This window comes from Corvus brachyrhynchos, unplaced genomic scaffold (genome assembly GCF_000691975.1).
Source record: "Corvus brachyrhynchos isolate BGI_N302 unplaced genomic scaffold, ASM69197v1 scaffold80, whole genome shotgun sequence".
Classification (NCBI taxonomy): domain Eukaryota; kingdom Metazoa; phylum Chordata; class Aves; order Passeriformes; family Corvidae; genus Corvus; species Corvus brachyrhynchos.
The window spans coordinates 12,306,900-12,320,260 of record NW_008236769.1 but is presented as its reverse complement, the minus strand read 5'-3'; the positions used below and the strand labels follow the sequence as shown (position 1 = coordinate 12,320,260).

Sequence of the window (13,361 nt, the reverse complement as noted above, 5' to 3'; positions counted from 1 at the left end):
GCTTATTTCAGACAGAGCAGAAGTTGATCAAAGGCTCTGCTAGAGAAGAGATAACCTGTGGACATACCTTAAAGCAGCTTTAAACATTTAATCAGCAGCAGTCTAAGCCAACAGCACAGTGGAGTGACTACCCACACACTTACCTCTTCTTTGGCTGGGTTTTGCCACTACTTTGAACCTGGCTTCTGCTAAAGTTATATGGTTTGGATTAATCTGTTTAATGCTTCAGCCACAACAGTGATGGCAGAACGGACTCTCAGAGTTCATCAGATCTGAGACTCCAGCACTACCCAGTAAGGGAGAGGCACACAGCAGAGATGTGCTGAAAATGAAAGCAGAATGTCTGCAGAGGCTGTCTTGCTACCAGGCAGCTGGAAGGAAACACAGATGGGGATGGCTGCAACACACTCCTCAAAGAAGGAGATGCGCAACGGGCAGCTCAAGTCAGACAGGATGACCAAGAAATTGCCTTATGTACCCAATGGTGAGAGAAGCATCCAAATTCAGTTTCTTCACTCTTGTAAGTGGGTAGCAGAAGCTGAAGACAAAATGAAGTAATTCATTTTAAAGCTTTTTTCCACTACTGTCCTTCAGTGCCCTCAGTGCTAAAACTAGGTGACTGAAGCTCAGCTGGGTAAACGCAAACCAACCCAAAATCCACTCTGCTTCTTGAAAACATCACTACTAGCTGCTTATTTGCAACTAGTTTGAGAGTTTAAAACCAGCTGGACCCCCAAGGATATGTCTGCATAGACACAATCCTGCTCTCATGTGCTAGAGCAACCTCCCTGGTCTTGCTCACCATATCTCTCGAGGTGGACCTGGCTGCCCAGGAACAGAGCTGGGAGCAAAGGTCTTCCCCAGCACTGCTCTGCATCCTGGCCCTTGAGCAAATGCTCTTCCAAGGGTAAATGCTGCTGCTGCTGCCATATCTTTCTTTCACCTCTTTAATCTTATCAGTCTGCCTAAACCTGGTCTAACAGGCCATCCAAGGGACAGCGATTGCCTCAGGGGTGGACATGCAACCAGAGAGAGCCTGCCAAATATGCAGATGGTTGTTATCTGCAACAGCATTGCTGTGCAACAGGCTGAGCCGGACTCTCCGGCCATCTCCTAAGGAAGACTAGAGCATGTCCCAAGAGCATAGTGTTCCCATCCTTCAGCCTTTTGAATTCAGCCTCAGCAGAGGCTGCCTTTGATCAGATCATCACCAAACCCTCCCCAGATTAAATTCCACCAAGGGGATCCTCAGCTGTGGTAAATCAGCACAGCTCCCCCAGGGTGGATGGAGGGATGGCGTAACCCCTGTGCCTGAGGATCCATCCAGCCCTCTTTCATCCAGATTGAGCATCAGTGATAAAAGCAGCTAGTTTCAAATGCCTTTGTCTGCCTTTTGGAAGAATGCAGATTGTGAAACGGGAATTTGCAATGCTAACAAAATCCTGAGGAAGGGCCTCAGAGAAAAATAACTGCAAACAAACATGACCAAACCCTCTCCTGTTTAGAAGATTCACAGCATCCCAAGGAGGTCAGAGCAGGGAGTCAGAGACCAACAGTGTCTGAGCCCTCGTTTCCACTTCATGAGGTAGATCTGTGGGCAAAGGACAGCTGATGTTGCAGAGGGACTTGCTGGCTGCTTTGCAAGACCCTGAAGAATCACACACCCATGATGGAGCAGTGCACCATAGAGGTTTGATGCCTGCCCTGTTTTCTCCTCACATCTGCATTTACTCTGGACACAATCCTCACCTTTCTGCTAAGCTCTGGTATTCCCTTGGCACAACCGCACTGCCAAGGTATAGCATTGCATTGGTCAGTGGAAACACTCCCTGTGAAGAACATGCAAGCAGAGACCCTCACTCCATCCACCCACCCACTCAGCTTCTTGCCTTTTTCTGGCACCTTCACTCATTTCTGAGAAGCTCACCCTCAGCTCCACTCCTCTGTCTGCAAAGCCTTTCATCTGGAATTAAAAATAGAGCTGCAGGCAATTTCTAGACTCACTGTATGGAGAGGCGAGACGTGAAAACTAACTTTGCACCAATTCTGGCCCGAATTCCCTGGAGCCCACTTCTTGCATTTTCTGCCCCACTGAAAAGGCCATACTCACAGCTTTGAGGAAGAGAAGGGTTACCTTTCATCACCTTTGCACCTTTCCTCAGGCCTTCCCTGTACGGTTATAACATCCTTGGGAAATAAAAATTATAATACAGGTGGGAAACAGAGAAAAGAGCAAGTACTAAAGCAAGTACCCCAAAAGTCATACCAGGTGGCTTGAGCAAGACATGATCTCTCCTGCCACTTCTGGATCTGCAGAACTCAGCGTGGATCTCCCACAGCTTTTACCCCAGATCCACTCTCAGAACAGTTCTCAAGACACCCCTGAGATCCTCACTGCCATGGAACAGGCAATGCCCTCCAGCATTTTTTCCCCCACAAATAACTTCTAACTTGAATTTGCCAGTGGTGACCTGCAGTGTTAGAGCACAGCCAGTTCCCAAAATACAGAAGCTTTATATAAATAAAGATTAGTTTGCAGGTGTGAAAATGGCACAATATTTTAATTCCTTTTCACGTGGGGTCATTGCAAACACACACATGAACCTGAGGCATTTTCAATGAAGGCAGAGAAAAAGACTGAGTGCAACAGAATAAAAGAAGCCAGAATAAGGACAAGTGGTTATTGCACGCAACAACCAAAGGAAAAACAACATTTTTCAGTCTTTCTCCCTCCAGTACCTCTGACAAGGAAAAAGCTGAAGTCCAAATCTTTCTCTTTTTTTTCCCCAAACAAGCATCACAGTCTCTTGGCATAATGAATTTCACCCTGAAAACTTTGCTGACACCAGTTAAATTCACAGATCCTTAGAAGCTTTCCAGCATCATCCACCAAAAAAAACCCCAAACACTTGTGACATTAAAAGTGCTGCAAGAGACTGATTTGGAGAATTTTCTTTGTTCACTCTCAGCCCTGAGCATACAGTTGGCATTTCAACATCCACCAGCAGCTAGAGACCAGCCAGAGGTGGAAGTGCCCCAGCTCTGCTCAACAGACACTGGCCACCACCGAGGCTCCCTGGGTGCAAACAAGGAGGCAGTCCTTTCTCAGAGAACACAAAAAAGCCTTCAACCACCTGCACAACACACAGCATGACACCAGCGTGACATTACTAAAGGACACTGCCTCCTCAGTTCAGTGCGGGTTGGAGAGCAAAGCCAGAGAGCTGGAAGAAGAGAAAGGGAAAAGCAAGGAATTCAGATGGCAAATTAGTATTTGTTGCCTTTTAGACTAACGTTGGACTGAAACTGTGGCCCTAAGATGCTGCTTACAACTAGACAAGCCACTGTCAACGTGGCCATGCTGTTTGCTCAGTGAACTCAGGATTTACAGCAGGTGCCCACACAGGTTCTCAGAGCAGGGTGGGCTCAGGGCAGCACCAAGGCAGTTTGCCGCCAGCACGTGGCAGAGCAGGTACACCCAGCTGCAGGGACAGCCCTCTCCAGATGGCAATGATGCTTTTGAATTCCGAGAATCGTAAAGGTTGGAATAGACCGCTAAGATCATGAATTCCATTTGTTTACCCAGCACCACCTTGTTCACCAGTAAACCATGTCCCCAGGTGCCACATCCACATGCCTTTTGAACAATTCCAGGGTGGTGGCTCCACCACTTCCTTGGGCAGCCTGTTCCAATGCTTGACAACCCTTTCAGTGAAGAAGTTTTTCCTCATATCCAATCTAAACCTCCATCAGCACAACCTGAGGCTGTTTCCTTTCATCCTATCACTTATTACCTGGAAGAAGAAACTGATCCCCAGCTCTCTGCACCCTCCTGTCAGGGGGTTGTAAAGAGCACAATGGTCTCCCCTGAGCCTCCTTTTCACCAGGCTAAACAACCCCAGCTTCCTCAGCTGCTCCTCATAAAATTTGTGCTCCAGACCCTCCCACAGTTCCACTGTCCTTCTCTGGACACACTTCAGCCCTTCAATGTCCTTCTTGCTGTGAGGGGCCCAGAACTGGACACAGGACTCAAGGTGTGGCCTCACCAGCGCCCAGCACACGTGGACATTCGCTGCCCTAGTCCTGCTGGACACACTATTGTTGATACAAGCCAGGATGCCATTGGCCTTCCTGGCCACCTGGGACCATCCTCAGGTGAAACACCTTTTCCCTCAGGTGAAACACATTTTCCCTCAGGTATATCCTGTGTTTCCACTTGCAGGTAGGTTTTTCTTTGGCTTTCAGCTGGGAGGTTAATTCTGATTAGCCCCAATACCTTTTTTTAAATTGTGTTTATTACCAGTTTGACATGTTACACTAATATTTATTTTTCAAATCATTCCATGAAACACTTTACTGATACAATTGAAATGGATATTAACTTAATGGATATTAACTTAATGTTTGCTCTTCTCAGGACCAATATTCACCTGGTTTCTTAAAACTGTCCAAGCCTGCTTACGAAAGGAATATTTTTCAAAGCTGAAGTGAGGTAGAAGCAAATACAGTATATTTCACACATTGTAAGAGAGTGAGAGAACTCAAAGTTAGCATATGAGTCCATTTCCTACCACCAAACTCCCGAATGCTCTTTTAATTTAGCTGCACACATTATTCCTCCTACAAAACGATCCATAAGCAGCTGTTTATCAGACTTCAGACCTTCCAGTAATGCTTACAATTTCCTGAAAAGTCAACATTTATTTTTCAAGTGGCTGAGTCAGGCCTCAAGTAATTTATTGGCTGAAATGAAAACATGAAGTGAGGCATTTTGAAAGCTAATGTATAACTCTGGATGATATCCATAGTGCCACAATGTGTTTTAGATATCAGCAGTGATGACCATGATTGTCATCTTTTGTTGTGCTTGTGTTTCATTACTGTGTTATGTCATACACTCCTGCGCAGTTGAAATCAGTGCTTTAGAATCATCTCACAGCATACTGCAAAAAACATATGAAATACAAGCAGCATACTTCAGTCATCTAACATGTCTCTCCGTCAACCTTATCGTTCTTATCTTTAAAGAAAACTATAATTGGATAATCTTTACTTAATGTAAACTTCTAAAAGCTGAAAGCCATTTCAAGATTACACAGATTAACTGTGGTTACCTGTGAGAACATGCTTCAGCATTTTTATGAATTCAGGGTGGATAAAATCAAGCGTCTCCAGTATTTACAAAACTATTTTGGCAAAGAAGGGACTGAAAATTTTTCACACAGCCTTCAAGAAAAAATGATAACTTTTCTCTAGTGTCCTTGTCTTTCTTATTACCCCGTGAGCCAGTCAGATGGCTGGAAGCAAATAGTGGTTTTAATTTTCTTTGCAGACAGAGTGCTCTCTGGCTCCCAGGTTAACTTTAGCACTGTCAGCTGCAGAAAGGAATATATTTTCAAAGTTCAGATAATTTGATTTTGGTATCCTTTTTACATGTGCAGATATCCCTTGTTATGAGCTGCACAGCTGTCTGCAGAGAAATCAGCCTGACAGTGATTATCCCCCTTCCACTCTGTAGTAAGATACAAACTATTACAAATATTTTTATACTTCTATGATTCAAGGCATCAACAGCCGCAGAGAAAATATGCCCTTTTCAACCAAGTTCCTACTTGTGTTCTCAATTGAAAGAGTAGTTAATATATTCCTGGCAATATACAACCCTTTTGTCTTACCATGGCAAATGATTAATACTATGCCTAAAATTTGGAGAAGGACACAAATTTGCTGTCACAATCAAGTGGCTTGCATGAGCCAGAGTGGATACTGCAGCCACCTCCTAGCTGTTGTTTCCGAAGTGCCCAGCTTTGTGCGCTTTTCCTCACAGAAAATGAGGATTTGTCTCCAGCACTAGGCTACAGAGATTCCTAGGATCTGCACTGTTTGCTGCTGCCTCCCATGAGCCCACCATGGGGGCCCACAATTTCTGGGTAAACTACATTAAGCCTTTTGGAAATAATTGCTGTTATTCTGATTCATTTAAAATCTTTTCTCCCCTCACTGCAACAAGCTCAGAAACTGGTGATTAAGTGGGGTAACTGGATTTTGCCCATTAATATTAGTTCCCAGTTACAGCTGTTGTTACACTCCACATAGGGACATCACTAAATAATTGAAAATCTCTAAATAATATTTGCCTTCAGCCTTGCAGAAAATGTCTGTCCCACCTAACTAGAAAGCCCCCAGATTTCAGACACTATATAGAGACTGAAGCAGACAGTTCACATAAATATATGGCAAAACCCATCCTATTTAGTTACAGAAGAATAAGTAGATAGCAGTTTTCAATCAGTTTCACTGCAGTATGTGGGTCTTCAGGGTGCACTGACTCCTGAATGGTCTACAAAACTTCACAAGAAAAATAAGCCTATTGCCAGTAGGCTTCAATTTAACTGTATGAGGGGCTGAAGGTCTGCTGGTAAGAGATGTGAATGTCTGCAAATGAAACAGATTGAAAACCACTGGCTACTCTGGCTGGTTTTTGGGTGTTTTTTTTTTTTTAAGGAGGACTGGTGCTATGCTGTAGAAATGCTTTCAGAAGGATCTATTTACCTTTCACTAGTACTGAAAACATATTTGAGTGGAGTTTGAAATAAAATTGTGGTCTTTTGGATTTAATGATGATGCACAAATGGGAAATGGTGCTGTATGAAATGAAGGCCACATATCCTGACCTTCAGCAAGGCTCTAGTTTGGAGATGTGAAACCTTAAGGGACCATGGGACTCCTGCCTTGGACCACATCTGGCACTTCCAGCCAGTGCCCATGGACTCAGTGGAGTCCTGTTTCTCTTTACACCACAGGGAAGCCTTTAAGCCCCTCCATCATCAGAAAACAACAGTAAAGGCTGCTAAAAATGGGTGAAAAATAACCCCCCTTCATCAGCTGAGCATCTAGGATCCCTCCACTATCAGCAGAGAGAGACAAGCACCATTAGAAGAAATGTAAGTTCAAAAAGTCAGGTTTTAGAGGCATGTTGTTCTTATCGACCACAGCTCAGATCAATCAGGTTCCTCATTCAGGTGTTTGCTAACTTTACTTGAATTTATGTGAGTTTTTCAGCCTACATGGGCAACAGAGTGTTGCAGAGAGAGGAGATGCTCAGAGAGGGAGGGAAGTTTTTAGAGTCATACAGTTAATGGCAAATCTGGGGGTAAACTTTGGGTCTTCTCCATACATAAAAACCTTTGACCCATCGGTGAATCTTTTACAAGGTGCTCAGGATCAGCAGTACCTGGCATCCAGAGTTTCCAAATGCTTATTAATGATTCATCTGATCCATTGACCTAAAGCAAAATTAGCTGTGAAAAGCCTGGCAAATCCATGCAGGCCTTGCAGGGCTGGTGCATTTGTCCCCCAGCAATTTTCTGGTCATGTTTTAAATGACTCAGGGCTTCCTTTCAGAACAGATAGAGCCAATGTGTTAAAAGTATATGCAAAATAATTGGGGCAAAGGGCAATAGAGGATGGAGCCATCACCATGTTCTGGAAAAATGTATCATGAGCAATTTTTTCATATGAAAGGATAATAAAGAATTTCTATCACAGGAAGAGCTCCCAGCATTGAGTTCACTTCTCTTCTAAGAAGCCTACAGGATATTTGTCCAGTTTAGGAAGAAAGTGCTCTCATTTATTAAAAACATTCATTTGCCCATCTCCCCCAGTGCCACCAGGACCACCACCTGCCCCTGCCCATGGCAGCATCCCAGCTCCTCCGGAAAGGCTGTTTGAACATTGCAAACTGCACTACAACCCAAGCAATCAATTCCCTCCCTATGAAAGAGGCTGCTAGAGCATCTCAGTGTTCCTGGAATGTTTGGAAATACTTGTCAAAACACGACTCTGGTTTCACTGTTAGTTCTATTAACATTCAAACATTTCCCTTGTTGATTAAAGGCATTGGCTCCATGAAATGTCCTAAAGTCAATGCCTACCTGCCTCCTATCCAATTTCTTATGTAACTGCTGCTTTCCACACCACAAATGTTTTTCCCTTAATGGTGAATGAAATGATTTATGCCACAATTACTACACAGAGGCCTTTCGAGGCTGACAGAGGCCAAACCTCCCTGACCACAGGTTGCATTCTTCATCATGTTTGATCTGGACATCCAGCATGCTGCACGAGGGGAATCACATTTCTGCGAAAGCACAAGATCCCTGAGGTAGTTATCACTTTATTGTGACAGAGTTGGACATGGTCCCACAAGCCAAGCTGCAGACCAGGAGTTGGTATTTGGGAAGGCATTTCACCTTCCCAGGCTTTGGAATGACTGAGTGTACCACAGGGATAATAACACTTAACTATCCCCTACAGACTTATCTCTGTTTGTAAAGACCCTCAATTGCTTTTCTACTGCAGAGCTGCTGGACATGCACACCAAATCTGGAATACATCTGTCTGTTGCTTCTCATTTCAAAGGCCAGTAAAAGCCGTAGAGTCACCCAATTCTTTAATACATCCTGTATATTTACTATGCTGATACATGTCTGATCCACCCACTCTATCTCTGCAGCAGAATATACCCAGAGCAGAGCTTACACTGTGCTCTTTGGAAAAATAAAACTACCACGGGAATTGCAAGAAGATTGCCATACATATCAGGCTCTAGATGTGGCGGGGCTGGTGTCAGACACAGCACTGTGTCAGCACTGGCTTGAGGGAGCATACAGCCTATATTAAAGCAGAATTAAGCATGACTGAACTGTCCCCATATTCGAGCTTCCTCCCAAATAAGACAATGTTCCACTGAGAAAGAGCTTGCTTAAAGTCATAGCAATAATGACTAATATTGACTAAAATTCTGCTGTCCCTAACAGATGAAAGACCTGAACTTGTATTTATTTTAGGATGTGGCTGCTTGTTCTGAAAATTCCCATGACACTCGCTACTAATTCCTTTCCCTGCCTTGGAGTGGGGCAGAGCAGGGGAAAAGCCCTTGGAGAGAGTAAGGATGTGGCCACTGGGCAATATAGTGGGGTCAGGACCGGGGGAAGAGCCCAGTGTGTGAGAGCTCCAAAGGGTCGCAGAAAAGGGAAGTTTCTGTAACCCCTGCTGCGGGTGAGCAGCCAGGGTGGATGGGCAGCAGCAGACAGCTGGTGCCCTTTGGTGGTCTCTGGCCACATCCAGGACTTCAAGGACAGCTGTTGGACTCCCAGAAGCTCATCTTAGCAGTGTGTGATTTCTCCTGACAGGCAGCAGTCTGCACAGGCTGGCAGGGGATTAAACAGGCTGTGGCTTCATTTCAAATGCCCCTCAAAGTGAGGTGCCCTGCTACCCACAAGTTCAACCCTGCTGCACACACATTTGCCTAAAATACCCTACGTGGCCATGGCATGAAGAGGTCTGGCAGGCAGAAGTGATCTCTGTCTTGTCCTCTCCAGGCTCCAGAGTGTTGCCTTGGTTTCCTCCAAGGACAGGGAACACCCAGCCCGCGGGGGCAGTCAGTGACACCTCTGAGAGCCACTTGTGACCCTGGTGCAGTGCCCTGGCTGAACACACAGCTGCTGTGCTGAGTCAGCATTATTTCAAGGTCTGATTTTTAATCCTTGCTTCTCACACCCTCCACAGGCTTACTCCGAGTTTTTGGGTTTTTTTTTTCCTTCCCACTTTCTCCAATCACGTGCTTTGCTCTCCAGGCTGACAAACTATTTTACCTCCCCATATGCAGTTCCCCACATGCAGCTCTTGCAGAAGAGATCCAGCATGCCTCTCCAGTTCACTTGTTCCTTCTTATTTCACTTCAAATAAAACAACTCACCCCTTGGAGAGCCCTCTATTCTTCATCTTTTCCGTGCACTTAGTGGGAAACAAATCCAACAGGATAAGATGGTGTTGCAACCAGCTTGCAGAGGGTGCAGGCACAGAGAGATCCTTCACAAGGTGCTCGCAGTGTTTACCCTGACAATCATTTGGATCCTTAATCTTAGCAACAATGACTTTTGAGCTTGAAATTCAATAAACCAGCCTGGAACTGCAGTCCTTAGGGCTGGCTAGCTAATAAAAAGCGGTTTAGCCATTCCAATGCACCTTATTGATATAAATGGGTAGTGACATGAGCTCTGGAAAATGTACCCCAGTGCTGGCATCCACTGATGCTATTTAACCTTTTAATGCTAAGGGTGGACAGCTTGGGCTTCTACTCATGCACACTGATACTGATCTCTGAAACAATATTTCAATTCAGTTTCATGTGAGTGTGTAGCACTCAGCTGGGCTGAAGGAATAGCTCACTACAGCATTGTGGGGCCACAAAACTCAGTTTGGCTCACAAGTCAGCTAACAAGACCCAGTTTTGACAAGAAATATTTGGCAATGTTTATTGTGTGTGCCTAACCTGACATGACTCAGCAGCTCATGTGCCCGAGCCTCTGATCAAACTTGCCAGCATATTAAAATTTGAATTAAGGTTTCACATACTTCATTGCTCTGCTCCAACTCAGTAGTGACTCAGAAATTGCTTTCTGCTGGCCAAGGAAGCAACTCCTGCGAGTGTTGGATGTATGGGTGCACTGGTCCCTAGTGCAATTTTCGCAAGATCCTTGTTGAGCCCAGTGCTGGTGCCTGAGCCTGCTGCCTGGCATGCTACATCTGACAGCTCAGATGTGCAGGGGAGAGCTTTGCACAGTGCATGACAGGGATTGCAGGGGAAGGGAAGTGATCACACACTTTCTGACAGCAATGTCACCAAGGGTGACTTATTGGCATGAATAAAGCCCCTCTCCCTTCATACCTCTCCAGAGCCTCAGTCTCAAGGGCTTTGGGACAAGCATCTGACAGCCTGTCCCATCCCCATCTCCTGGACAGACAGGCAGAAGGGACTGCTTAAAGCATTCACACCTGGAGCCAATTTTGCTCCAGTTTTTTTGACAGCAGCCTTCATTTTACTTAATTTGAGACTATCAACAGGTTGCACTTTCACAGAGAGAGATTAGCAGCCTCCCTCTAAGGCAGGGCTTTGGAAAGGTACGAAGGGAGGGAGGGGGTTTAGCCATGCCAGTGCCCCCAGGGCCTGCAAGGCTCCCCAAAAATCGTCCTAGGACAGCCAGCCTCAGTGGCTGAGCCCCCAGTGGGGTCTGAGCAGATGGAGGTGTATGACAGTGACAGGCCACTCACTCAGAAAAGGGCAGGCTCTCACCATCCCTGAGCTGCTGAAAGGGGGTTGATTTTCATCACAGACAGCTTTGGATATTAAGGGGATAAACAAATAAAAAGTTCTGGGAAGGGAATTCTTATAAAGGGTACAAGGAGAACAAACATGTTGGCAGAGAGAGTAACCCTGCATGAAGGGGGGTGCATGCTCCTAGCTTGAGGGGAAAGAAAAACTTTGAGGCTGATATATGGCTTATGGCATAACAGTGCTGAAATAAATGCAACTGTGTTGTGCAGGCTTTACTAGTCTCTGTACATGGATTTTTTTTTTTTTTTATAGTAAGAAAGTGGCTGAGACACAGTCCAGAGCTGCAGTTTTTGCTGCACACCACTACATCCCGAGCTCTCTTACGGTGGTCACCACAGTGACAAAGCAGCATCAAAAAATCTGTACTTAATCGGGTCTGTGCTCCTCAACCCCATGTGAGTATTCTGTATGGTTAATAAGTGGGAAACCTAAAAATATCCTGCTCTAGGGAAAACTGCAAACCTTGAAGTCCTTCATATAGAACTATCTCAATACCCATTTGATTTCCTGTTGTAAAGGGCTTCCAAATGTTATAAGCTTTTGGTTTTTTTCCAAATGAAAACCAGTTCAAAACCATTAAAGGGCTGAGCTGACTTGATCCAAGGTGCAGACCTTTACATCTACCAGCAACCTTAAAACTCACCAGGTTTGGATCAGCCGTTTCCATCCTGTTCCTCCAGGAGCAGCATGAGAGTGTTTGCCTTCACCTGACACAAAAGAACAATCACTGTGGCACTTTTAAAACTCAGCCACAGTGTGAAAAACTACACAGAATTCTCATGGATGTTTTTATTTTATCTGCAGGCTTAGGAAAGCTCCAGTCCTCCTTTGCTGTTCTCCTCTTCAAAAATGGGGGTCATAATAGTAACATTACCAACACTTAGTAGCAGTAGAAACAATGATGTTACAGCAACGATCTTACCCTGGTGTCTTTACTTGAGAGCAGAATTTGGCCCTGCTTTCGCAATTTTGTCTTCAAAATAATGACGCCAACAACTCCTTGTGCAGTGTTATAATTATGCTGTTGTTGTTTTAATTTTTAGTGATTTTCTGGCACCTCCAGCACAGCAGTTACGAGAGCAAACATCGTGCAGCTTGACTTGCTGCCAAGCTTTCTCTGTGACGGAGAAATAAGCACATTTTATTTATATGTCTGCTTTTCCCCCCATTGTTTTCATTTAAACCGACGGTGTCACTGGCGAGGGTCTCTGCTGACATGTAGGATTTCCTCGCCGCAGCCCTGTCTCAATGCTTCCCCACACAATGCCACAGTATTGAGATGTCAGAGTCTCTGTGCCTGATAAAGGTGTCAAGACAGATCCCGGCTGCAGCGACAACAGCGCGAACTCCGAGCCCTCCACGGCGGCCAGGAGCGATCCCCGCTCTTTGCCCCCACTGCAAGCCAAACCTCCGCACAGCCCGGCTTTTCCTCTGACGCAAAAAAACCTCCCCTTGACTCTTATGCAGGTTGGGATTTTTGGGCCCCTTCTGCAGAGCATTTTCAGCTCTGATAGTATTTGTGTCTATTTTCAGCGAATGAGCTGCTATGTCAAGTGGGATTAAAGCAGAGCTGTGACTTCTCTGTATGAGGCAGCTCAGCTCGCTGTCAGCAGTAACTGATGCATGTCACTTCAGCAACTCGGCCGTGTCAGGGGTCTCTGAGATGACCACAATAGCCCAAACCATAGCTATGATAGTGACTAGATCACTGTAATCATAACTGTAAATGCGACTAGATCCATTTAGCCAGACTTTATTAAAACAGCTAGTCCAGTTGGCAGCAGCAAACACAGAGAGTCTCGTGGAGTCTGTGATTATTCCCATCAATGTACCACAGCGATTATGAGTGCGGGGAGTGAAGTCAGGGTGCTCGAAGCGGGTGGCTGCACTTTGGGGTACAGAATGGCAGCCACGCAAGGGGGAACGGGTGCGTGGGCCATTTGCTGCTCAAGTCCCAGGCTGAGCCGAAGTGCTGCACGTACAGAGCTGTCCCCAACCCACGGATCCCCCTTCCGCCCCTTCCCGCCGCCTCTCTCCAGAAAACACGCTGTTCCAGGGCCGGGAGAAGGGGACACGCGGGTGAGCGCCGCGGCGCACTGTGCCGCTCAGGATCCACCATGGGAGCACCGCGCCAACTTTAATCTCACGTCTGTGGGAAGCGGGTGCCGCTCCACCCCGAGGG

General features: G+C 45.7%; 1 protein-coding gene across 1 annotated transcript in view; it reads left to right on the top strand.

The window, feature by feature from the left end:
• The first annotated feature begins 393 nt into the window (after positions 1 to 393).
• FGFR3 (fibroblast growth factor receptor 3) overlaps positions 394 to 13,361 on the top strand; it is a 69,305-nt gene continuing 56,337 nt past the window's right edge. The window contains exon 1 of the mRNA XM_017727536.1: positions 394 to 484. Coding sequence (XP_017583025.1) covers positions 394 to 484 — 91 coding nt within the window. The remainder of the gene's footprint in view (positions 485 to 13,361) is intronic.